A 25,474-nucleotide genomic window follows, 5' to 3' on the forward strand; every position below is an offset into this window, starting at 1 on the left:
TCAAGGTGAAAACTTTTATTTTTAAAAAGGAGACATTTGTCTATTCATCTTTCCACTGCGCTCTGCAGCCACCTGCTTGTTCGCCATAGAGATTCACTTACTGGGGACCACCGAATACTTTTGAAGAATGATCTTTAATTGGGTTCGAAAGAGTTTGGCCACTTGATTTCTCCCACCCCCTGAAGTTTTGATGGCCAGCTGGGGATAAGTTCCAGCTACTCCTACCTACAACTGGAGGCAGGGGGCCTGGGGCTGTTGAGTGCCTCTCCATGACCCCTTGAACAAATTTAGGCCAAATTTTTCAAGCCAGGCTTCTTGCATTGTTCAAAAGCCAGAGCGTGTCCTCAGGCTGGGTCTCTCCCTCCCAAAAAAAGGTGCATTTTCCAGTGCGAGGATGCTCTGGTGAGAACTCTGTCTGAAAATACCCCTCTTTGCACTCAGTCACATCCCCATCTCTCCCCACCCTTCTCCCTACCGGCTCCTGCCATCTAAAGCCCAGCAGAGGAGAAAGAGTTTAAACTTCAGGCCTGTTTCTTCAGTCGGGGGAGGAAAGTCAATGTAGCCCAATTCTCATCTGCTTCTGGAAAAAAAATCCCACCCCTTAGCGCAAGAGGCTGAGACGCCAGCTGTGCTGCTCCTGTGAGTGGTGATGCTACAGTTCCTGCCAGCGTGGACAAGCTAAGGCTGCAGGGCAAAAGGGTCACCAACGACCCAGCAGAACTCCCGCCTGGGCACCTGCTCTAGCCACACGGGCTGTGCAGCCTGGCCCCACGCCTCGGTCTCAAAACAGGAGGCACAGGGAGAGGAACAAAGGGACGTTTTCTGCTCAGCCATGGGGGGGATCACTCAGCCCCTACCCCCATTAGATTCCTCCAGTTCCCAGTGTGGATGCAAACACCAGGGCTGTGTCTAGACTGAGCAGTTTTTCCGGAAAATCAGCCGCTTTTCCGGAGAAACTTGCCAGCTGTCTACACTGGCCGCGTGAATTTGCTCCAAAGCACTGACGATCTCATGTAAGATTGTCAGTGTTTTTGCGGAAATACTACGCTGCTCCCGTTCGGGCAAGTCCTTTTTGCGCAAAAGGGCCAGTGTAGACAGCTCAGATTTGTTTTCTGCAAAAAAGCCCTGATCGTGAAAATGGCAATCGGGGCTTTTTGGCGCAAAAGCGCGTCTAGATTGGCACGGACGCTTTTTTGCAAAAAGTGCTTTTGTGGAAAAGCATCTGTGCCAATCTAGATGTTCTTTTCCGAAAATGCTTTTAATGGAAAACTTTTCCATTAAAAGCATTTCCGGAAAATCGTGCCAGTCTAGACACAGCCTAGCAGATGAGAATTTGGAAGCCCGCTGCCTCCAGCCAATCAGCATTACATTCAAATCCGCGGCGGCAGAATCTGCTGGATGCCAGAAATCAAGCGCTCCCGTTGAGGCTGCATTTGCAGCACTGCCTCAAAGGCGCAGCTCCGCCACCAACTGCACCCAGTGAAAAGAGGCAGGGTCCCTACCCTGCCCCCCACCCAAAGGCAATTCAAACCCCTTTGATTCCATCCATCATCCAAATCGCCCAGTGACCCGCTCCCCTCCGCCAGCCGTTGGATCCCCTCTTGCTGTTACCGGCAGCCACACTCATCCACCACCATGTCCTCGTAGTGTCTCAGCACCACGTTATCGTTGTTGTCGTAATAGAGGATGGAGATGGGGGACAGCCGGACCGGCACGCAGCAGGGCTGGGGGGTTCCTTCCGGGTCAAGGGAATGCACCATGGTCTGGAGGATGGCGTGGTTGGTGCTGTTGAGTTCCTCCGTCAACGGGAAGGGGCACTCCCCCAGGCAGTAGTTGGCCATGTAGCCCTGCGGGGCGATGATCCAGTTTTCCCAGCCCACGTCGCTGAAGCTGATGTAGAGCCGCCGGGGCTTGCAGAGGTTGCTCGGGGTGACGGGGGCGTCGTAGGCGCTTCGCCGCTGCCGGGAGGCGTTGCACTGCTTCTGGCTGAGGGACACCACCAGCAGGGAGGTGCGGAGGAAGGAGTCGCACAGGCTCTGCGGCCGGCGGGGCGGCGAGACGCTGCTGCCCACGGCCAGCTCCAGGATCAAGCCCAGGTTCTTGCTGGGGGCCCTCCAGCCCCTCGCCACTTCGGTCAGGTTGAAGAAGAGGGACTTGTGCAGCGGCGCGAAGGACTGCGCCACCAGCAGCTTGCGGGTGTGCAGGCGGGAGGCCGTGCCCCGCAACGACGGCCCCAGGGCTTGGGACAGCTGCAGCTCAAAGGCCTGCCCGCCGCTGGGCACGTGGTAGGAGTTGTGGCTGAACTGGATCTCCAGCTGGGCCATGGTCAGCTGCTCCCCCTCCTCCAGGGCGGAGAAATTGAAGTACAGCCGCTTCTCCAGACACAGGGATGGCCTGGGCTCCCCGCTGTGAATGAAGTGGCCTGAGAGGGAAGGAAAACAGGGGAGGCATGGCAGGAAAGGCCTCCCAAAACAGTCACCCGCTCCGGGCAAAGTCTAAGGAGCAGAACCAGCCCCGATCCCGCCGGCCAGTGCGAGGAGAACACGGGGCGCCACCTCCTGGGAGTTGAGAGCTGCCTGGTCAGTATCAGGGCTGGCACCAGAACCCAGGCCTTCACTCCAACCACTAGGCCCCATTGCCTCTCGCCAGGAAACCCCACTAGGCCTGCTGAACAGGATCCCAGAGGATTACAGAGCAGGACAAAAAGCCGCAGATCACACGGGCTACGGAGTTCGCCCTCGCCCAGGGCAGAGGGCAGCGTGTTAACGATACGGCTGCCCTCTCCGCCCACGGCTGCTGGGGCACGAAGCGCCCCGCCCGTGGGCATCCTCTGGCTGCTCCCCCGCCACGGAGATGCCCCAGGGCAATAATTATCCCCCGGCCCTGCTGCTTGGCGAAGGGAAACGGGTCTCAGAGCCAGCCCCCAGCCAAGGTGCATGTGCTCTGGGGTGGGGCTGCCTGAGCGTGTGGCTGAGGAACCAAACTGGGCCGCAGGCTGGTTTCTCTGCCGTTTGCTGCCGGACCCTAAGAGCAGCTCCAGCCCCCCCCCCCCCCATCTGCATCTGCCTCCGCCAGGGTGGGGCGCAGACGGCCCTGGGGCCGCTGGACCACGGTGTGGTAGGACAGACCCAGCGAGGCCTCATCCTCTGGTCTAGCAATATTCCCACCAGGCCTTGGGACTGGCCCAGCGCCGTGTGTCCAGCTGAGAATGACACCATAGGGTGGGAGACAGGCTGGCAGCCAGTACCATCGGGGTGGGCCAGGCCCCAGGACTCCGGCCTCTTCCGCCTGCTCTGCCCCACGCACGCAGCCGACCTGAGCGCTCACCGGACAGGCGGCTGCTGTGTTCATCCCTCCTCCCCCAGCTTCCAGCCACACTCCTTTTAAAAGCTGCAGGGAGGCTGCTTCTGAGAAATAAAGGCCCTGCCCCACAGGAGCACAGGACTGGACCACGGGGATCAGCCAGGGCCCGTGCGCCCCGAAATCACATCCCCCCCCAGCCCCTTCTGCACTGACACACACACCACTCCCAGACTAAGTCTGGCCAGGGAATAACACAGACACATCACTGTCCTCTAGGGACCTGCCTTTCGCCTCTTGCCCCAGGGAGACTCTTTGCCATGCTGCTGCTGGGGAAACTGAGGCAGGGCAGGGCCCTGTCTGACTTTCCAGCAGTGGGACTGATGGACTGTGCAAAGAGACCACAGTCCTTGGCTCCAACCACTAGCCCCCACTGCCTCTCTCCAGGAAACCCCCAGCCAGGATCCCAGCTGGGTTCGGGCGCCCACGCAAGAGGGTTCCGAGGCAGGAAGAAGCCAGAGGACTCCCAGCCCCAGTCCCTGCGCGGACCCACAACCACCGAAGCGGAGGCTCTGTACCTTGGTCGGCGAAGACACGCAGGATGTTCCCAGGGACATTCAATTCCTCCACCCTGCAGGCCCGCTCCGGCCCCTGCTTCCCAGAGAGCTGCTCTCGCTTCCTGAAGATCCTCCACAGCACGGAGGGCACCGGGGCGGGGGCCTTGGGGTTCGGCTTGGTGCTCAGGCCCAAGGATTTTAAAAGCAAACTTTCCGGCCTGCTCCCCTCCATGCCCAGGGCCAGGCTCAGCAGGGCCCAGAGCAGGCCAGCTGCCACCAGGGCTGGGGCAGGGACCAGCCCCATGGCTGGGCAGGACAGACAAAGGGCAGTGCTGCAGCCCCGCTTGTCAGAGGGCGTCTGGAGCCAGCAGGCAAGAGCGGGTGTTGATTGTAGGCAGGGAGCCTTTGATCTGCTGAGTGCTCAATTAGCAGGGAGGAATCCCTGGGGGGAGGGGGGGGGGAGAAGCCCCCAGGCTCACAAATGGCTGGGGAGCCCTTTAACCCTTCAGAGTCAGCACTTCCCAAGTTCTGTTGTGGCCTAGGGGTTAGGGTGTTTGCCTGGGGAGGGCACAGTGGTGGGTTCAAACCCCCCCACCACCCTGGGAACAGCTGGATGGCAATACAGAGGCTGCCCTGCTGGAAGGTGGGATAAACTTGGGGGGCAGAGAAAGGGAGCTGGCTGGGCACCTTTCCGGAGCTTTGTTCCTGCCCAGCCACCGGGCTGCTCCACACACAGCGCCCGCTGGGACCCATCTAGCCCTGCCCATGCCACCTGCACCCCCCTGGGTGGCCACCGCAGCAGAGAGGCTCCAGAGCCCCTCGAGCGTACAGGGCGAGGTGCCCCGCTCCACAGGGGGGTGCTGTGACCAAGAGGGGATGGGGCTCCTGTGCCAGGTGGGCAGAGAGCAGGAGGGGCTGCAGGGGAACCAGCTGCTCACAGGGGTGCTGGTCAGGCCCCAGCTGCCCTCTGGCATCACTGCAGCCCAGGTTAGGCTCAGCTCTCCCATGGCACCAGCTTCACGCAGCCACCCCCTGGCTCTCTGCTTCCCCCCCTCTCTGGAGTAGGGATGGAAGGGGAGAGCCAGGTACCTGGTTGGCCTCTTCCTCAGGGGGTGAGGTTGCTGGCCCTGCTGGCCATGCCAGAACCCATCTCACCGTCAGGGCATCCCCTATCCCACCTCTCTCTGGGTGGGCGGGACTTGAACACACCACCCTGCCCCTCCCCACATCACACAAATGCCCTATTTGGCCACGCCAGAACCTACCCCACCTTCGGGACATCCCTTATCCCGCCTTCCAGCAGGGCAGCCTGTGTACTGCCTAGCCAGCTGTTCCGGGGGGGGGGGGGGGGGGGGGGGGGGCCTTGAACCCACCACCAGGCCCTCCCCAGATGAATGCCCTAACCCCTAGGCCGCGACAGAACCCACCTCACCTTCCCTTCAGGGCCTCCCTTAGCCCGCCTCCCACCAAGGTGGGCTAAGGGACACCCTGAATGTGAGGTGGGGTCTGGTAACCGGAGGCCGGGCTGGGCCCAGGTCACCGTGGCAGGCGTGGCCAGGCTGGAGCAGCCCCCCACTCAGGGCACAGTGGCCTTGGACCAGCCTAGGGATGTTGCATTCCAGCTCTGGAGCCAGGCCTGTCTCCTGCCACATCTGTAACCTCCCCCTCCTCCCTGGTTCTCGCCTCACTGCCCCTCTGGCACCTCCTCTCCGGAGCGTCTGACACTTCCCCAGCCCGGTGATCCAGCCTGATGAGCTGCTAACTTCCCGCACTTCCACGCCCGCTGGGCCCCTGCAGAGCCACAGGAAAACCCACCCAGCCTGGACCAGGGCTAAGCCTTGGGGGGGGAATTGTAACAGGAAAATAAACCGCCCGGCTGCCTCTTCCTGCCTCTCCAGTTAGTGCCTGGGCTGTGGGCCCTAGACCGGGCTGCTACCTTCACCCCCCCCACCCCCCGAGCCCCCTGCTAGCGAGGAAGCATGGCCAGCGGGGGGGTGGGGGGCTGCAGGGCCCCCACTGCGCTTTGGCCACCCCTGCAACATGTAAACCGACAACACGGAGCCTTGCCAGGCCCCTCGTGTGGACCATCCCCCCCCAGGCAAGGTGGGAGGCGTGGACAGGCGGGCAGAATTCTGATCCACCAGCTGCTCACCCCCCCCCCTTTGGCATGGGCGTAACTGACCGCAGAAGACAGGGCCATGCCAGATTGGCCCGTTGCTCGCTCAGGGGGTGGGGCAGGCCCGATACACAGCACCCAGCGGCTCCCCCGGCCGCGCTGGCTCTGACCCACCTCGCAGGGCAGGGCACTAACCTAGCAAACCCGCCAGCGACCTCAGTGGCCTCACTATGCCCAGGCCTGCCCGGCCCCAGTTCCCACCACGGCCTCTCCTCGCGGCACCTCCCTGCTCCGCCAGCGGGGGCTCACACACCCCAACGCAAACCCCTCTGCTAGGCAGACACCAGGGCTCTTCCCCTGGCTTGTGCGGCGCCTCCCCCGATTTACCCCACCAGGGCCGAGGGCAGGACCAGGCCCGGTTGTATTTTTACCCCTCCCTGACCCGCTGGAAAGTCAGGGAAGAAAAGCGCCGGGTGAGTGGGATGTTTAATTTCCTGTCCTGTCTGGGAGGAAACCGCGGAGCCTGCCAGAAAGGGGTGGGGTGGGGGGATTGCTAATAACCTGGGTCATGTTTTCATGTGACCTCCAGTCGCTCAGGTTTTCCCAGGTGGCTGTGGCATATGCAGCCGCCTTCGGGGGGTGCAGCTAAGCAAGGGACCAGACAAAACAGTGAGCACCCCCCCCCAATTTGGATTAACCCTTTGGAGGTGCCGGCTGCAATTCCCTTCCCAGTCCTGGTGCCCCGCAGTCGGGAAGGGAGCCGGACGCAGCCGGCCCTGCAGGGGGACTGGGAGTCCAGCTCCGGGGATGGGGTTCCACATTCCCCAGGGTTTCTTCCCCACGGAGCGGAAACGGCTGCGGCTCGGCCCAGCCTGCAGGAAAGGCAAAGCTCCAGCCCGGGAAAGCCGGGCCCGTCAGGACCTTAGCGCCTCCTGTTGGAGCGGGAGAAGGGGTCTCAGGCCGGGGATCAGAGCAGCTGTCCCGTATGGCTCTGCGCTGGCCTATGGTGCTAAAGGAGCCGCAGGGCTGTGGGCAGGCCAGTCGGATCAGATGCATGAGGCTGGTGCCCCCCTGCACCTCCAAGGGGAATCCCCCAGGTTCTGGGGCGGGCACATTCTATGGGGTAACCCGGACTCCCTTACAGCAGCTCCCTGTATTACAGTGACCCCTACTGGACAGCAGGGCTCATCGCAGCTCCACACCCGTCCCTGCTCGCAAGCTACAGGAAAGCTGGCTCTGTTCCCCCCCTGCCCCACCGCTTTGGGACAGTGGTGCCGAGGGGGGAGGGGTGTTTGCTTCCTTGCTTCGAGCCCACCACTGGCCCCAAAGCATCAGCCCACGCTCCAGAGACGAGAAGTGACCAGGATCCCACCAGCCAGGTCCGGGGGAATCCCAGGGAGGGAGGGAGGCGAAGGGGAGGGGCGACAGTCAGTTTCGTATCTGTCCTGGCCCACGGCCTGCAGGGTGCCCAGCGCAAACTGGCCACAGGAACCACGTCAGCATCGGCCGACGCCCGCCCCGAGCCCAGCCGAGAGGAGTGGACGGTTTCCCTCTGCTGCCAGCTGCTCCCCAGCTCCAGGCGGGGGAGGGGTGGGGCGGAGTGGGGGGGGGGGGCTGGGCACGCTGTCCCCCCCCCCGTGGCTCTCTTCTTTGCAGGGTTTGTTGAGGGCCCCGGAGGCTGCCCCGTCCATTGCAGCCGCTGGTCTCTTACAACCGCTTGTCTTTTATCAGCCCGTTCTTCAGGGGTTTCCTGGGAAAGAGACCACGGCAGAAAATGATGCCTGTATTTGGATGTAGCCCCGCCCCTAGGCTGTCGCCTGCCCCGCCCCCGGGTAACCCCTCGGCTGGCACCCACAGTGTCACGAAGACCCGGCCCCAAGCCTGCCTCATGGGTGCAGGCAGCGGGTTTCGGGGGGAAGAGGGATCAGCATCCGGCCTGTCACCTCCTGCCAGACTGGGCGAGACCCCCCCAAGCACCGGATGCCAGGGGAGCCCCTCTACAATGCAGACATGTGCGGGGGGGGGCTGGCGGGATGGAGAGAGAGGCAGGCAGCGGATTCCTTCCTCGCCCCACGAGCAGCCAGGATACGGCCTCCAGTAAAGGACCCAGGCCCTGGGCTCTCTTCAGGCGCCGGCCCCCTGGCATCCCTGTCAGCATCTTCTCGTCCAGGCCCGTTGGTGCCAGGAGTCCGGGACGCCGGGGGTTTTATCCACAGGGAACATTTCCCCCACCCCCTGCATTGTTCCCAGCCTCCTTGGCTGCTCTCCCCCCCCCCCGCCCCCCTCCGTGCCTGACCCCGCCTCACCCTTCTTTCCAGGATTTGGGGAGCTGGAGTTCACCCAGTTTCTTGGGCCCGGCTGTTTTCTTGCTGTCCTCCATGTCGTAGTCCCGCACGTCACTCATCTCCTGCATCTGGCCCGTCAGCACCTTGGCCACGAATAGGAGGATGTACTGGTGGGGGCAGGAAGCAGGCCGTGACCCCGCTGGCCATTCCACTCCGCTGGACACGCCCCCCTCCCCGCCCCTGCCTTTCCTGTAACGCCTGCCCTGTGGGGCGCCCCACTGGTTCTGGGCAGGCCGGTCTGCGAGCAGCAGCTGCAGGGCTGGCCGGCTCCGGGAAGGAGCGCGCCAGGCTGGGAGGCGGGTGCCGGAAGCTGCATTGGAGGGGAGCAAAGGGAGCTAGGGGGACCCTAGAGAGATTCCAGCACCACAGAAAGACGCCCCCCTGGGGGCGATCCACCCGCTGGAGACTGGGACCAGGATCAATGGATCCCCCTGGTCGTGGGGGGGGAGAAGAGGGGAGGGGGGAGCCGGGGGTGCTGCTCCAAACAAATCAAGCTGGGTGGACGAGTTCCAGGGGGGTGAATTACCCATCATGCCCCAGCTGCAGCATCGCCCCAAGGCCCGGACCCTCCTGGCAGGGACTAGGGCAGGCCCCAGCGGGTCCCAAGGAGTGAAGGGCCGGGGCGGGGGGGGGGGGCAGTTCAGAGCCTCAGGAAAGCTAGAGGCAGGAGTCAGGCTAGAGGCCACCCAAGCGCAGGAGCTGCAGCTGGTGGAGGGGACTCGGCCATGGTCTAGCTCTGGGGTGTGAATTCCCCCCCCGGGAGTGCAGGACGTTGCGACGCTGGAAGGCACCAGGGTAGACGGGCTCCCAGCTCCGGGCCCCTCGTAGGGGGAGGGGTCCACCCGGCGCCAGGGCCGCCCTCGTGTCCATGTTTTCAGGGTGGGTCTGGCCTCTGCCCCCACGCCGGGAGGAAAACAGGCCGTGGCCGGCAATCGAGGCAGGACGGGGCAGTGTCCGGAGCACCCCCCTCACCAGCCGGAGTTTGGGGAAGCCTGGCCCCTATAGCCCCCTTTGGGTCACATCCTGCTGCCCCCCCCCCTCAGTTTTCCCATCCCCTCCCCCACACGGACAGCCTCTCTGCCATATCAATCTCTTCCCAGCAGGGCCTGGCGCCCCAGGAACTTCGCGCTCACTTTGCTGGGAATCCCAGCTGGGAGGCGGGGGAGGGAAGTGAGGGGAAGGGGGGGGGGGACTTGGGCTTCCTTCCCCCCTCTCCAGTGCCCCCTGCAACCCAACAGCCCCCTCCCCCGTGCCCAGGGGCGCCGGCTCCCCAGGTAGCAAGGGGGCCTGTGCCGGGGGAGGGGGAGGGGGGCGTCCCCGCTCACCAGGAACCAGTAGACATTCATCAGCATGAGGGCGAAGAGCAGGGCGTTGAAGAAGAAGTAGAAGGGGATGTGGGGCACCGTCTGCAGGCTGGTGTGGCAGGTGGCGTAGAGCACTTTGAGGGGGAACCAGTAGAGGCGGAACCAGAACCTGTCAGGACAGAGATGCAGGGTCGGGGGGGAGGTTGAGTCCAGGGACCATCCCCCCCCCCCCCAGTGTTTCCAGGCACCGAGGGGTTTCCTACCTGGCTGCGGGGGCCGTGGCTCAGACCCTGCGAAAGGGGGTAACGCTGGGCCTGAGCGTGCCAGGACGGCGGGAGGGAGACGTGTCCTGGGGCAGAGGGGAAGGGCTGCAAAGGTGAGGCGTTAGCAGCCGTGACAAGCCCGTCAGTGGCACGTCGGCCCCCCGGCCCGTGTCAGGACCTGGGGTGTCCCTCCCCTCCGGCCCCGCCCAGCCTGGACCCAGCGCCTCCTTCCCATCGCAGCAGTATAAGGGCAGGGTTCCAACCCCGCTAGGTCACGGCAGCCACGTCCCCCGGGCAAACCTAAACAGCAGGCTGGCCGGGATGCCGGGGCCGGGGCGGAGCTCACCAGCTGACGCTGAAGGTGAGGAAGCCGAGGTTGGAGATGACGTCGTTGAGCCGGTGATAGATCCTGCCCCGGTGCTTGAAGTAGACGTTGAGTTTGGTGAACTCCAGCTGCACGTCGCTGATGTCGTGCAAGAAGAGCACCAGGATCCCCACGTTATGGAACCTGCGGGGAGAAGGGACCATGAGCGTGCGTGAGGGTGTGTACGCGTGTGCATGAGGGAACGTGAGCTGTGTGCACGTGTGCGTGAGGGACCGTGAATGTGCGTGCGTGAAGGTGTGTGCACGAGGGACCGTGAGCGAGGGATCATGAGCGTGCGGGTGCGTGCATGTGTGCGCAAGGGACCGTGTGTGAGGGACCAAGAGCATGTGTGTGGGTGTGTGCACATGTGTGAGGGACCGTGTGCAAGGGACCGTGAGTTTTGTGCACGTGTGCGTGAGGGACTGTGAATGTGCGTGCATGAAGGTGTGTGCACGAGGGACCGTGAGCGAGGGATTATGAGCGTGCGGGTGTGTGCATGTGTGTGCAAGGGACCGTGTGTGAGGGACCAAGAGCATGTGTGTGGGTGTGTGCACATGTGTGAGGGCCCGTGAGCGAGGGACTGTGAGCGTGAGTGCATGTGCACTTGTGTGTGAGGGACCGTGCGTGAGGAACCATGAGTGAGTGTTTGTGCACGTGCACGTGATGAACCGTGAGCGTGTGCACACATGTGCGTGAGGGACCATGAGCGTGCATGCGTGAGGGTGTGTGCACAGCTGTGTGAGGGAGCGCGTGCAAGGAACCGTGCATGCACATGCACATGCAATGGTGAGCCCTGGGGCAGGAGCAGGGCCGTGCACCTCACTTCAGGGGCAGGTGGTGAGCTCTAGGCCCAGCCAGACTGTGTTGGAGCTGGAAGGCCTGGCACTGGGAGGACCATGGCAGAGATGGGGAGGGCGCCGGGGCGTTGCACTCTGGAAAGGCAGGCACGCTGGGGGGCAGCTCAGAGCAAGGGACCAGCCCGTGCCGGCGGGATGGGGGGGGCGTCGGTCTGTGCGCAGGGGGTCGGGCCGGGCGGGGCCAGGGGACTCACCTGAACGCGTAGGAGAAGACGATGAGCGTCAGCGTCACCACGTGGTGCACGAGCATGACCACCGAGTCCTTGCGCCAGGTGTCCATGTACACGGTGGCGTAGATGGAGTGCCCGTAGAAGCTGCCCTGCAGCAAGTAGGCGACGGCGATGTCGCGGGGCACCGCCATCCCCTTCTCCCAACCTAGGAGCAGCACGGAGACCCCGGCGTGAGCCCAGCACGGACCCCGCCCGCCCAGAGCACCGCCCGGGGCTGGGCCGACACGCTCTCACACAGCGACCCAACAGACCCCAGGCTGCCCAGTCCCCTTTCTCTGCTCTCACCACTGGGCATCACTGCCTCTGGAATGCTGGGAGCGGGCAAGACCAGCGTTGCCGACCCCGTGTCACTGGCATCCCCAGGAAGGGGAGCGGAGGCGCTTAACCCAGGGCTTCCTGCGCCACCTCGGCCCCGCGGAACGGCTGCTCCCCGAAGAGCGTTAGAACGGCCAAGCCAAAGGCCTGTCCAGCCCAGTGTCCTGTCTGCCCACAGCGGCCAATGCCCGGGGCCCCCGTGGGAGTGACCAGAACAGGGAACCCTCCCTGACGCCCAAACCCAGCTCTCGACTGAGGCTCGGGGCAGCGCCCCTGCCTCCCGGCCGCTGCCCCTGCCTCCCGGCCGCTGCCCCTGCCCCTGCCTCCCGGCCGCTGCCCCTGCCCCTGCCTCCCGGCCGCTGCCCCTGCCCCTGCCTCCCGGCCGCTGCCCCTGCCCCTGCCTCCCGGCCGCTGCCCCTGCCCCTGCCTCCCGGCCGCTGCCCCTGCCCCTGCCTCCCGGCCGCTGCCCCTGCCCCTGCCTCCCGGCCACTGCCCCTGCCCCTGCCCCTGCCCCTGCCTCCCGGCCGCTGCCCCTGCCTCCCGGCCCCTGCCCCTGCCTCCCGGCCCCTGCCCCTGCCTCCCGGCCGCTGCCCCTGCCCCTGCCTCCCGGCCGCTGCCTCCCGGCCGCTGCCTCCCGGCCGCTGCCTCCCGGCCGCTGCCCCTGCCCCTGCCCCTGCCTCCCGGCCGCTGCCCCTGCCCCTGCCTCCCGGCCGCTGCCCCTGCCTCCCGGCCGCTGCCCCTGCCCCTGCCTCCCGGCCGCTGCCTCCCGGCCGCTGCCCCTGCCCCTGCCCCTGCCTCCCGGCCGCTGCCCCTGCCCCTGCCTCCCGGCCGCTGCCCGGTCAGGCTTCCGTACCGTAGAAGACGGAGGGCGGGTCGTGGAAGAAGGGGTACTCGGTGAAGAAGAGCAGGTAGGCGCCGTAGGACCAGGACAGCGTGTAGAACAGCAGCTTCCAGGCGCTCTCGGGCATCTTGGCAACATCCTTCGGCTGCAGGTTACACCACTCCCCGAACGGCTGCCGGGAGACACGGCGCACAGCTCAGGGGGGGCGGCTGGACTGGAGCCCACCCGGCCACTGCAGCTCCCCCCAAACCTCTGCACACCCAGGCCAGGTCCCTGAGGACGCCCCGGAGCACAAGGCAGCTGCTCAGATCTAGAGGCTGGGGGGCCACGTTTATAATGGGCAGGAGGAACATTTCGAAAGATTCTTCCCAGCCCAGCTCGCCATCAAAAAGGAGCAAAAATAGGGAGTTCGCCTCCCCCCCCTTACCCCCCCCAAAACCCTTGTCAGGCTCTTTCCACTGCCACAGGAAGGTGAGGGAGGGTGGGAAGGGAGGCCCCGGGCAGGCAGCCAGAGGGAGAGAAAAGGAAGCTCAGGTTTCCATCCGGCCCCGATGCCGCCGAAGCTGCAGCTGCTGTCAACACTGAGCAGCGGCGAAAGCAAAAGCCAGAGGCATTCGGTGGCCACATGCCCACCCGGGTCGCTCCCCAGCCCCCTCCTCCGGGAGCAGGACTGGCCCCAGAGCCTCCCGCAACCAGGGCGGGATTTAAACATTGGTAAACCCAGAGCCCCGTCTGTGCTCAGGGCCGTGACCCGAGGGCCTGTCGAAGGGCTTCTCCCCCAAGAACCTTTGTGTCCGACAGCGGCGTGGGCCACCCGCAGGCTACTGTTCCCAAGGGCGCCTCGCCGGACGAGGAAAATAAAATGCCTGCGAAGTAACCAGACCCTTCCCCGGCTCAGCAATTTCCAGAGCCGGCTGCTTGGCTCCCTTTGCTCCTTGAAGGCTATATTAAGAGGCCGGCTGTTCAGGGGCCGAGCCTAGCCCCTCTCTAGCCAGGGAAAGAGGTTCATGCACAAGGCTCCCTTCCAAACACAGCCCCATCCTGCCCCGAGCTCCCAGCACCAGCTGCTCCCGGGTGGGAAGGGGGGGCGCAGATGCACCAGCCCCACCACACCTAAGCCCAGAGGCTGGCAAATGCATGAGACTGGCAAGCTCCCCCGCCGCCCCCAGCCATCCAGCCTCCATCGCCCCCCACATCCTGCGTGGAGGGCAGGGCCGCCCCATTCAAAGCACAACGCTGCAGCAGGAGAGGGGCTGCACTAAGGGAGGGTGAAGCCTGTACAGGACGGGAGGCTGAGCCCCTCCAAGCCAGGAATTATTCGTGGCCCCATTTGGAGACCGCTTGGCTCCCGGGCAGGCCCCATGGGCTAATGGAGCAGAGAACCGGAGCGCCTCAGGCCTCTCTCAGACTCAGGGTGCCTCCGTGCGCGTCTGGTCTCTCTGCCTCCCTTTCCCCGTCTGTGCAATGGGACAATAGCCCTGCCCACCCCGGCTCAGGGGGGCTGAAGACAGACAGACGGAAGGCTGAGGCGGTCAGACACTGCGGAGCCGGGTAGGTCGGCGCGAGAGAACTCCTGTCCAGAGCCCAGCTGGACGAGGCCGAAACCAGGCAGCGCATGATCATCGGGGGCGGTCCCAGCATGGTGGAATCGGCACCTACGGCCCAGGAGGAAATCCACCCCCCCCGCCCCGCAGGCGCTGCTCCTCTCCCCCTTCTGGTTCCAGCAGCCGAGGTTCAGGGAAGCCTCCCACGCTCTCTGCGTGGCTCACGCCGGCCCTGAACGGAGCACCCAGCCTGCGATCTGCCCCCCCCCCGGGTCTCCCCCCAGTAGCTCCCCTAAGGGTCTGGACAGAGCCCTCTGTGAAATTGCAGCCGGCTGGGGCGGGATGCGGAGCAGAGAGCGGGCGGGAGGCCACGGAACGTGGGGCAGGGCAGGAGAAGGAGGGGAAATTCCTGCCTCTAACACACCACGGGGGGCTGGTCACTAGGGCTCGGGGTCCTCAGTTGGGCACCAATTATTCCTCCTCTTCGTTCGGGGGGGGGGGGGAGCACCCGCTCAGCCCTCCGCCAGCTGCGGTTGCCGTAGCAACGGCAGAGTGATGCCCGGGTTGCTAGGAGCAACGGGTGCTGCAGCAGGAACAATGCGCCGCTGGCGCCGGCTGAACGAGCCCCCCACTTCTGGGGAGTGATGTCATGGGGCGGCGTTTAAAGGGCCAGCGCCGCGAGGAGGCTGGATGCAAGATTTTGGCTTGGGAGCCTCCCCGCTGCCTCCTCCCCAAACTGGAGCGGCTGCAGCTTCCTCCCTCCTCCAGGGCAAGCTCCTGGCTCCAGGAACGTCTAGCCCCTGAGGTTCAGGGCTCCTCCCCCAGCATTGGGGAGCCCACGCTGGTGCTCCAGCCACCCCCCGCCCTCGCCATCCTCCCTTGGGGCTGGAGCACCCTAAATCGACTAGCCTGGGCCCCCCCGTGCTCTGCTGTGGGAGGGTCTTGCTTCTTCTCAGTCGGGGGCCACGTCAGTGAGGTGGGGGGGGGTGTTTCTTACTTTTGTGCGGCTCCCGGCTGATTTTTCTGCGAGCTAGCAGCCCCCGAGCCAAAACAAGTTCCCCGCCGGTGTTCTATGCAATCCGGAGCACAGACCACCGCGCCGGCCCGGCCCAAGGAAATAAAGCCAAACAGAAGCAGGAATCGGACCCACGCTCCACCGAGGGCGCCACCATCCCCGGCAGAAAGGCAACGTGAAAAAGATCCCTCTCTCCTCCCAGGCCCGGTGACGAGTTAGGAATCTCCCCAAGGAGGGATCCCACCCCTGAGCCCAGAACCGAGAGACCAGCCCGGCCCCAGGGCTCCGTCACTCCTGAGCCCAAAGAGGCCCCCAGAGCAGGGTGGGGGAACCTCAGGCCGGGGGGCAGATCCAGGCCCCTGAGGCTCTGGTGTGCGAGGGGAACGTGGGAGAGTCTGTCTCCGTCTCAGTCGGGGGCCACCTCAGGGAGGGGTTGGTTTTCAGCTTCTCACTTGTGTGCGGCCCCCGACTGATTTTTCTGGGGGTCAGCGGCCCCCCGCCCCTGCCTCGGAGGAAGGAAAGGAAGTCACGCCCATTGCTGCAGGGGCAGGGAGCCAGCCAGGTAACACCAAGTCTCCCCTACACAGCTCTCCCGCTCATCCCTTCTTGCTTTCAGGCCCGAGGCCCCCCACGGCTCTGCTGCTTCTCAGTCCCAAACGGCAGTGCCCCATGGCGCACCCCAAGCTCCGCTGGGACCCAAGGCAATCCAGAACATGCAGCAGATAGCGGGAGTGCCGGTGCACCCGGAAACGGTTCCCTCTAGTCCAGGGCTGGGAAAGAAGTGGTCTTGGGGCCGGATGTGGCCCTGGGGCCGGATCCGGCCCACCTAACGCTTGGATCCGGCCCGCAGACTGCATCTGGCTGCTTTCCATTTATATCCTGCTGCCTGTGCCACTGAATTTCCAGGCGGTAGCTCAGGCAGCAGAATCCTATTGAAAGGGCTCCCGGCTCCTGGTTGTGGTACTGCCTCTGTAGGGGCGGAAGCTTTGAGCCCTTTAATAGTTGCAGCAACCTCAGGTGCCTGCCAGGCAATGCGGTACCGGCAGGGCCAGGAGCGACAAGCCCTTTGCTGTGTTTTGAATTGAAAGCCTCTGGCCTCTGACAACTCTGGGGGGAGGCTAGTCCCAAGCCCCGCCCCTTTTGCCCTAGCCCCGCCCCTCCTGCCCCAGGTCCCACCCCTTCTGGGGCGTGGAGCCGGCCTGTGACCATGCACCAAAACTCATTAAGTGTGAACGTTATCGCCCACCCCTGGCTCTATACTTATCTGGTGCCAGCCACGTGGGCGCAGCAGAATGGAAATGAAACACGGCTGCACCTGTCTTTCGCCCCGAGAACGGGTCCCCCAAGCCTGCCGAACCCAGGGTCATGCCTGCAGAACCCCTCCCCCGGCTAGCTACCGCATTTAGGGCGGGGTGTGGTCTGGGGACCCCCCAACAGTCTCCTCCTGCTCTTGACCCCCAACTCTATCGGGGGATTTAGGCAAGGCCCTGAGCCGCTCTGGACCTCAGTCCTCCCCCCTCGTAAAACAGGGGTGCCCTTCGCCAGCCTCCTTGGGGTGCTGCCAGGGCTTTGGAAACCACAGTGAGAACTATCACAGCAGTGCCCATGAATAATTAAAAGCCATTTCCTCTTCGTGCCTAGGAAGAGAACAGCCTTAGGTGAGGGCACCCTGGGGACCCCAGACCCAGCTGCCTCCTGAGTCCGGGAAGGGACTAATTAGCCTCCCTAGCAGCACAGCTCAGCTCCTGCCTCCACTCTGCCCCACAGCCCGTGAAACCCGGCCCCCGCCCTGGAACAAAGGAAAACGGCTTCATTCTCTCCCACAAGAAACGGCCCATTGTGGCTTCCTCCTCGTGGGCTTGTGACTGGCGCCACTGCCTGGGCGCAGGAGAGCTGGCCTCCGCCTCCTGAGGGGGTCTAGGCGCGGCCCAGGCTCATTAGCGCGGCAGGAAGGAAGTGCGCCAGGTGGCCCGCGGCTCCCGAAGCAATTCTGGCTGGAGGACCAGCCGGCTGGGTTCAGAGGTCGGCTTTGCTGCCAACGGTCCTTCCCCAAGAAGAGAGCAGGGTTGGGAACACGGAGAATCTAGCCCTTTCCGATTCACTAGAAAAGCCGGCAGAGGGGGGAGCCGGAAAAAGCGACCGCTGCACCCCAGCCTAGGTGACCAGCACAGCAAGCACAGGCCTGAGGGGGGATCCGGCACCGGGTCAGGCCCCTCATCCAGGCAGGACACCCATGTCCCATGCTGGGTGGAGACCCTCATGGTCCTGGCTTCCCACTGGGGGATGAAATAAACGTGATGCCCAGGCGGCTGCTTTGTTCAAGGTCTCCAGGCCTTTGGCTGCAGCCGCTCCTCACCAGGGACAGCAGCTGCGTGAGGGCCACAAAGAGACTGTATTTGAGGGGAGGAGGGGTGCAGAGGAGAGGCCTAGTCCCGAGCTGGCTGGGCCCTTTCACCGGCAGCCTCAGACTTCTCCAGGAGTCTCCGGTTTGAACGCTCAGCAGCCACGGACGCTAACAAGGGAAGGCGCTTTCCTGAGGCAGACGCTACAGAAACCACACGCCAACCAGAAAGACATTTCCTCTCCGGCTTTCTCACGGCTGCTCCGCCGCGCACCACGCTGACCCCAGGGCCCATCCGTAAGGGCTCATTCACAGAACTATCCGGCTGGAAGGCACCTCGGCTGACCTCCAGGACAGCTGCTGTCTAATGGCGGGGATTCCACAACCTCCTTCGCTCATTAGTTCCAGGGTTTAACCACTGCGACTCTTGCAATGTTCCACCTAAACCCGCCTTGCTGCAATTTAAGCCCGTTGCTGATTGTCCTGTGCTCAGAGGTCAACAAGAACAATTTTACACCCTCCTCTTTATAACAACTTTTCATGCATCTGCAGAATGTTATACCCCCCCCCAACTGTCCTTCCCCAAATTAAAACAAACCCATTTTTTTTCAGTCTTTCCAGCCCTTAAATCATTTTTGTCGCTCTCCTCTGGACTTTCTGTAATTTCATGTCATTCCTGAAGTGCAGTGTCTGCAACTGGGCACAATACTCCTGCTGAGTAGAACCGAAGAATTACTTCTTGTGTCTGGTTTACGACATTCCTGCTAATACATCTCAGAAGGATGCTTGCTTTTTTTTTTTTGTGCAACAGTTGTGTGTTACTGGCTCACATTTAGCTTGTGAGCCACTATAACTCCCAGATCCTTTTCTACAATATTCTTCCTTAGAAAAACTCCGGTCACCTGAAGTGGGCTGTGCACACAAAAGCTTAGGATACCATCTCCATGTTTTGTTAGACTATAAAGTGCTACCAGAGCACTGTACAGACTGACTTGGCTACCCCTGAAGTTCCTTAGACAGTCCTACTTTGAAGTAGGAATAAGAGATCCTCCGGAAAAGGGCTTTATTCCAGAGGATCGCGCCAGTCTAGATGCTTTTTTTCCCGGCTTTTCCCCAAGCCGGAAAAAAAGCGGCAGACATGTTTATTTAAATCCACGGGGGATATTAAATCCCCCGCGGATTTCCCTATCCTGACTTACCTGATTTGCATCCCTTTTCCGGAAATTGTGGCCAGTGTAGACGTAGCCTAAGAGATTTATTGGAGCATAAGCTTTCGTGGGCAAAGACCCACTTCATCAGACGCATGTGACGCTCATGCTCCTTCCACAGTTTGATCTGAGGAAGTGGGTCTGGCCCACAAAAGCTCATCACCTAATAAACCATCTCGTTAGTCTTTAAAGTGCTGCATCGTCCTGTCTTTTGTTTAAGCTAGACCAGACTAACACGGCTGCATCTCTATCACAGGAGTCCTCGGCACTTTTGCAGATTCAGACTAACACGGCTACCCCTCTGAAACTTGTAAGCATGCTCCTTGCGCAGTTCTCCAAATAATTTATGAAGACACTAAACAGAGTCAGACCCAGGACAGATCCCTACAGGACTCATTTGATACGTCTTCCAGCAGGACTGTAAACGACATAACTACAGTTTTCCAGCTAGTTGTGAACATGCCTTCTAAGAAGTTCGTCTAGGCTATATTTTCTTAATTTGTTTCTGAGCGAGTCACTATCAAAAGCCATAAGGCGCTATCAAAAGCCTTACTAATGTTGCGATAGATTACCCCCTACCCGTACGGCTTGTTACCCTGTCAACAAAGGAGATTAGGTTGGTTTGACATGGGCTTGTACCAAAACGAATTCACACCTCTCTGTGCATAAATGACCTTTCCTACCTATCCGGATAGTTGCAATTTGTCTGCCAAGCGGGCAACAGAATAATTATCTTTGTTCCAAGGATCACTTTGGAGAAGCCACATCTTCCGTACAGATACAAACTGGACCATTGCAACAGGTAAAGTCCATGCTAGGCTCCATCCTCCACAACCCCCTCCCTCCGCCAGCTCTCTTCCAGCCAATCGCTGCGATAGAGACCAGAGCAAGGGCCTGGCATACAAATAAATGGCACCCTCTAAAGGCATTGGGCATGTGGATTCTCCACTCCTTCCTCAGTCTCAATCCCCAGTGAAACAGACGCACGCTCCAAATGATGCACAAGTCGGATCCGCGTGCAACAGGAAGAGGCGTGTTTCTTGAAGCGGCGTTTCTCGGAGCTCGCTGGCCACAGGCAGAGCTCAATGAAGGCAGCTTTTAAGCCACAATCTTCAGGTCCTCATGATAAGAAAGTGACTTCCTCTTTGGGCGCAGGTGAAGCTGCAGGCCCAATGCCGAGATCTATGAGGCATAATTAATGCCCGGGAAGGCGGCATTCTTGAGACGCACAGAATTCATTGAGTTCACAAGGAGCAGCAGGGATTCGTTGCCGGAGAGGTCGGCCGTGAACACGAGCAGCGCAGAGGTACAGCAGCACGTGGGCTGTGCACAAGGGAGTGATCGGCTCCGCACGGACGTTTACTCCCAACGGCAGGCAGCAGACGAAAGGGTCCCAAGGATGATGGAGGATGCGAAAGCCTCAGCTCACTCACTATTCCACGTCCCCTCCCCAGAACAGCCTCCAGCTCCGATATAGGCCGCTCGACGCAGCCCAGTTCTCACGAGCATCTGGCAACACTTCTCTGGGACAGCCAACCCCTCCAACTCCCCCTTTAAAATCTCTAGCACGAGCCATGCCCAAGCTTGGAGGTTTTTATAAAGGGCCCGCGTCTCCCTCTCCTGCCCACTGGCGAGGAAACTGACCCTCCCCCGTGGCACTGTTTGCCCCCTCAACCCCACATCAAAGCCCGTGGCAGTATTTCAAGGCAAAGCGGCACAGCCCTGCGGTCGCCACGAGAACTGGCTCGGCTCCCTCCCTTCTCACGCTTCTGTCACAAGCGTAACCAAGGAACGGCAGCCCGTCCTCAGCGCGCGCAGTCAATTACCCATGGAGCGCCAGCTAAGCACTAAGGCCCAGCAACCCTACCGCACTGTTCACCCTCAGATCTCAAAGCATGTTACTGTGGGGGGGGGGGGGCAGGAAGTCTGTTTAGAGGGGAAACTGAGGCACGGCAGTTGCTCATGATCACCCAGTGAGACACACTGACAGGATGAGAAGCTGGCTATGAGTCAACAGGGATGCCCTTGTAGCCAAGAAGGCGAATGGCATATTGGGGTGCATTGAGAGGAGCATGGCCAGCAGATCTAGGGAAGTCGTTATTCCCCTTTATTCAGCACTGAGGTCACATCTGGAGTGTTGCGTCCAGTTCTGGGCCCCCCCAACTGCAGAAAGGATGTGGACGCATTGGAGAGGGTCCAGCGGATGATTTGGGGTTGGAGCACATGACCTACGAGGAGAGGCTGAGGGATTTGGGCTGATTTAGTCTGCAGAAGAGAAGAGGGAGGGGGGATTTGAGAGCAGCCTTCAACTTCCTGTAGGGGGGTTCCAAAGAGAGGCTGTTCTCTGCAGTGGCAGCTGGCAGAAGGAGGAGCAATTGACTCAAGTTGCAGTGGGGAGATCTAGGTTGGATCTTAGGAAAAACTCTTTCCCTAGGAGGGTGGGGAAGCACTGGGATGGGTTCCCGAGGGAGGGGGTGGATTCTCCATCCCTAGAGGTGTTTAAGTCTCAGCTGGACAAAGCCCTGGCTGGGTTGATTTAGTTGGGATTGGTCGTGCCTCGGGCAGGGGGCTGGACTCTTCCAGCCTTCAGATTCTATGACTCCACGCTAGTCCCCTACCCCCGGCTAGTCCCCTATTCCCTGTGGCCTGCGGAGACATCCACGGGCCGCGGTGTAGCGTTGCCAACCCTTCCAGGCTTGTCTTGGAGTGCCCAGAAATGGAAGATGAATCTGGAATTCAAACTGGCAGCCCGAGGGCTCAACCTTAGTTCAGGGCAAGCAGGGGGCTGCAGGGAGACGGGTGGAAGAAAGGCAGCCCAAGGCTACCGAACCCGGGTTTGGAGCTCTCCAGGCCTTGTGCTAGTTCTTGGCTGACTCAATCCGGAGCAAGTAACGACACTAGCGAATAGAGTTTCCTGTCAGAGCCTCCCTGTGCTAGAGAAAGGTGCAGGGCCAGGAACCCCGAGCAATTACTGGGCTGAGAATGGAGCCTGGTTTATTGATAAAAGTGCTGGTCTCTGGAATCAGCATCAACGCAGAGCAAATCGCCTCTGGAGACCAGGCATTTCTGGGGGGGGGGGGGGGGAGAGGGCAAATCCACGCTGAAAGCAGACTGTGTAGGTGACATCTCCAGGCAGAACCCCCTCCCCTCCCCGAACTTCCCACAGCTCCTGGAAGCTGTCAGCACCCTTGTCGGCACTAAAGGGTTTGGTTTGACGCCGGACACAGCATCTTCGCTCTCTCTGGCCTAGAAACTCCCATCCAGGGTAGGGAAAATCCCAGCAGGGCAGCAAAACTCTGTCACACGCGCCACGCTGGGCGACCACCCACACTGTGCGGGGGGGGGGGGAGTTAATCTCATCACGATTGGTGGGTGCAATAAGCCAGATCAGAGAGAGGCCCCTTTGCACAGGGGTCGGGCGGCCTCTGCCTTCCTGGGCAGCCAGCTGATCGCCTAACCCCCTTCCAAAGAGGATGAGCTGTAATTCCAGCGGCCAGCAGCCCAGAGCCTTGAATTAGGTCAGCCTGTATGGCAGCTAAGCCTTGTACCCACAGTCGCAGAGAGGAGGAAGCCGTTCAGCACGCACGTCAGTGACAGCCTACTGGGGCACACGTAGCTCTGCCGTACGCCCCCCCACACACATCCCTGCGTTTGCAAGCAGTGAATCTCATTGCTTCACCCCCAAACGCACCCGGCAAGGTGGGGAGTTAGGTAGCGAGATACAACACCCGTCACAAGTCCTCCAAGCAACGCAGCAAGCCCCCCAGCCTCCACCTTCCCCTGCCCAACCCCCCCATGCAATGCAGCCTCCGCCCCGGCCCCCCATACAATGCAACCTCCTCTTTCCCCTCCCCACCCCTGTGCAAAGCAGCCCTTCCCATCCCCCACTCAATGCAGCCCCCCCCTTCCCAGACCCCTATAATGCAGCCTCTCCTCCCCAACCCTACAATGCAGCCCCCTTAGAATGCGCTCCCCCCACCCAGCCCCCTACAATTCAGCCCCACTCGCCCCCTGCACAATACACGCCCTCCTGCCCAGACCCCTGCACAATGCAGTCCCCCACGAAATGTAGCCCCTGCGGCCAGCCCCCCCAAGCAATGCAATACAGCCCCTCCACGTCATGCAGCCCCCCGCCCAGTCCCCCGCGCAATGCAGCCCCCCTAGAATGCAGCCCCACTCCCCCCCGCAATGCAGCCCCCTGGAATGCAGCCCTCCTCCCCCCGGCAATGCAGCCCCCTGGAATGCAGCCCTCCTCCCCCCGGCAATGCAGCCCCCCTAGAATGCAGCCCCACTTCCCCCCGCAATGCAGCCCCCTAGAATGCAGCCCCACTTCCCCCCGCAACGCAGCCCCCCAAGAATGCAGCCCCCCCTGCCCAGCCCCCCACGCGCAGCCCGCCGGGCGGGGACCGACCCGAAAGACGCGGCCGGAGGCGGCCTGGCGCAGCACGGTCCAGCCGATGGCCCCGAGCAGGCAGAGCAGGGGCTCGCTCCAGGCGAGGGTCGCGTTCTCGGCCCAGGTGCGGCGGGAGAGCGCCCAGCCGCAGTCCGTGCAGCCCCGCACCGCCCCCGCCAGGCTCCGGTAGCCGCGCTGCAGCAGCTGCCCGTAGCCGGGCATGGGCTCGGGCCGCGGCATCCCGGCTCACAGGCGGCGCGATCGCCCCCGGCTCATCGCTCCGCTAGCGGCGAGCGCCCGGGCTAGGGAGCCAGCTGCGGGCAGCTGCTGCCGGCACCGCGCAGGCTCCGGGGGGCGCCGGCTGAAGATAGGGGGCAGCAGTGCGCGCCCCAGCAGATGCGCCACCCGCCGCGACGCCAGCGGGACCCGCCTGCCTGGAGGGAAGAGCTGCTAGACCAGGCGTCCAGCCCGCCCCAGCTCGGAATCCGCCTCGTGCTGGGGCAGAACCCCCCCCCCAACAGGCTGCCCCTGCTTGGAGAAAGCTGGGGGGGGGGGGAGTCTCCTCCCTCCCCTTTTTAAGGGAGACAATGTGTCCTGAATATTTTGCTGACAGGTGGGAAATCAGGCCCGTTTCCAACAAGGCAGGCAGCGCGCACAGGTTCTTTATGGCTAGTGGGTCCACATGCTGCAGTCTGCCCCCCAGGGCCACACACAGGCCAGGACTGGGGGCAGGGCTCAGCCATGGATCCATCTGCTCAGCTAGATCTTTGCCTAGTTTTACAAGCAGTTACATGTGGAAGGGGAAAACAGACTGTCTGTGTCTACACTGGCATGAATTTCCGGAAATGCTTAAAACAGAATACTATTCCATTTTCAGTTTTTCCGGAAAAGCGCGTCTACATTGGCAGGCTGCTTTTCCTGAAAAGCCCTTTTTCCGGAAAAGCGTCTGTAGCCAATGTAGACGCGCTTTTGCGGAAAAGACTACTGGGCTGTCTACACTGGCCTTTTCTGGAACAGCGTTCCGGAATCAGGACTTATGCCCGAGCGAGAGCAGAATAGTTTTTCCGGAATAGCGGCTGATTTTGTACAGTAGAGCATCGTTGCTATTCCGGAAATTCAAGGACCAGTGTAGACAGCTCGCAGCTTATTCCGGAAAAGCGGCTGATTTTCCGGAATAAGTGGCCCAGTGTAGACACAGCCACTGTGTCTCTACCTTTAAGGAGAGTTACAAAGAGGAGGGAGAAGAGAGATTAAAAAGACTTGGACTTTTCAGCTTAGAAAAGAGGAGACTAAGGGGGGATATAAAATCATGAGTGGCGTGGGACAAAGTGAATAAGGAAGAGCTATTTACTTGTTCCCTCAATATAAGAGCTAGGGCTCACCCAATGAAATTAATAGGCAGGTTTAAAATAAGGATGATCAATTGAGGTTGTTGATAGACATTTCCGCGTTCCTCCTTAGAAACGTACAAGAGCCCCCACTGGGCTGCACCTGGCGAGCCAGCTTTGAAATGTACAAGAGGCCCCAGTGGGGGCTTTTGTGTATTTCAAAGCTGCAGTGCAGCATGGAGCCCAGGGTCAGCCAGGGACTCAGCATCCCCCATTAACTTTGGGCTCCTTGCTGCGCTGCCGATTTGAAATGCCGTGCAGAGCAGGGGTTAGCTAGAGACTCCCCAGCTAATCCCGGGCTCCTTGTGGAATTTCCACAGAACTTGGAATCAGCTGGGAAGTCCCCAGCTGACCCTGGGCTGCACAGCGCCACTTTGAAATGCCGACGCAGCATTTCAAAGGGGCGCCCCAGCTGAACCCCGTGCGGGTTTCAAAGGGCATTGCTGCCCCTTTGAAGTACCCCTCTCCCCCCTTTGCTCCCCTTTTTTGCAAGGGGAGAGGGACGCAACTAGTCAACTCAACTATCCGATAAGCTTTTGCAACTAGTCCTTAACATCCTTAGTTTAAAACAAACAAAAGGACGTTTTTCTTCACTCGGTGCACGGTCAATCTGTGGAACTCCTCGCCAGAGGATGTGGTGAAAGCCAGGACTTTAACAGGGCTCAAAAAAGAGCTAGATAGATTCATGGAGGTCTGGTCCATCAATGGCGATTAGCCAGGATGGGTAGGAATGGTGTCTCTAACCTCTGTTTGTCTGGAAATGGGTGACAGGAGAGGGATCACATAAGGTTGTGTTCCCTTCCTGTGGAGCATCTGGCATTGGCCACTGTCAGCAGACGGGATAGTGGGCTAGATGGACCTTTGGTCCTGCCATGAGGGGAGGGGACTGGACCTGATGACCTCTCGAGGTCCTTTCCAGTTTTAGGATTCTATGATTCTGCTGCTACAGCAGCACTTCAGTGTAGACGCTGTCAGGACAGGAGGTGTTCTCCCAGCGCTGTGCTTAATCGACTTCTCCTGAGAGGTAGTAGCTATGGCAACAAATTTTCCATAGGCCCAGCACTGTCTCCAGTTTAGCTACGTCAGGGGTGTG

General features: G+C 61.5%; 2 protein-coding genes across 3 annotated transcripts; both read right to left on the reverse strand.

Moving 5' to 3' along the window:
* Nucleotides 1-5,199, reverse strand: GDF1 (growth differentiation factor 1). The gene is made up of 2 exons (XM_075902868.2): nucleotides 3,879-5,199; nucleotides 1-2,422 (listed from the first exon to the last, which is right to left on the reverse strand). Exons 1-2 carry the CDS (start codon nucleotides 4,159-4,161, stop codon nucleotides 1,608-1,610), a joined length of 1,098 nt encoding a protein of 365 aa, XP_075758983.2. The 5' UTR covers nucleotides 4,162-5,199; the 3' UTR covers nucleotides 1-1,607.
* A 1,243-nt stretch (nucleotides 5,200-6,442) lies between these two features.
* On the reverse strand, nucleotides 6,443-23,400 carry CERS1 (ceramide synthase 1). 2 transcript variants are annotated; one of them, XM_075902870.2, is made up of 7 exons: nucleotides 23,012-23,400; nucleotides 12,505-12,664; nucleotides 11,301-11,481; nucleotides 10,232-10,393; nucleotides 9,644-9,791; nucleotides 8,280-8,401; nucleotides 6,443-7,723 (listed from the first exon to the last, which is right to left on the reverse strand). In XM_075902870.2, the coding sequence occupies exons 1-7, from the start codon at nucleotides 23,231-23,233 to the stop codon at nucleotides 7,681-7,683; spliced, it is 1,038 nt and encodes a 345-aa protein (XP_075758985.2). In that variant the 5' UTR covers nucleotides 23,234-23,400; the 3' UTR covers nucleotides 6,443-7,680. The 2 variants fall into 2 exon arrangements, with proteins under 2 accessions (XP_075758985.2, XP_075758984.2); XM_075902869.2 differs by having other exon boundaries at nucleotides 8,280-8,425; nucleotides 23,012-23,396.
* Between the last annotated feature and the right edge of the window lie 2,074 nt (nucleotides 23,401-25,474).

Source organism: Pelodiscus sinensis, chromosome 32, assembly GCF_052426305.1.
Source record: "Pelodiscus sinensis isolate ZL-2025 chromosome 32, ASM5242630v1, whole genome shotgun sequence".
NCBI lineage: Eukaryota > Metazoa > Chordata > Testudines > Trionychidae > Pelodiscus > Pelodiscus sinensis.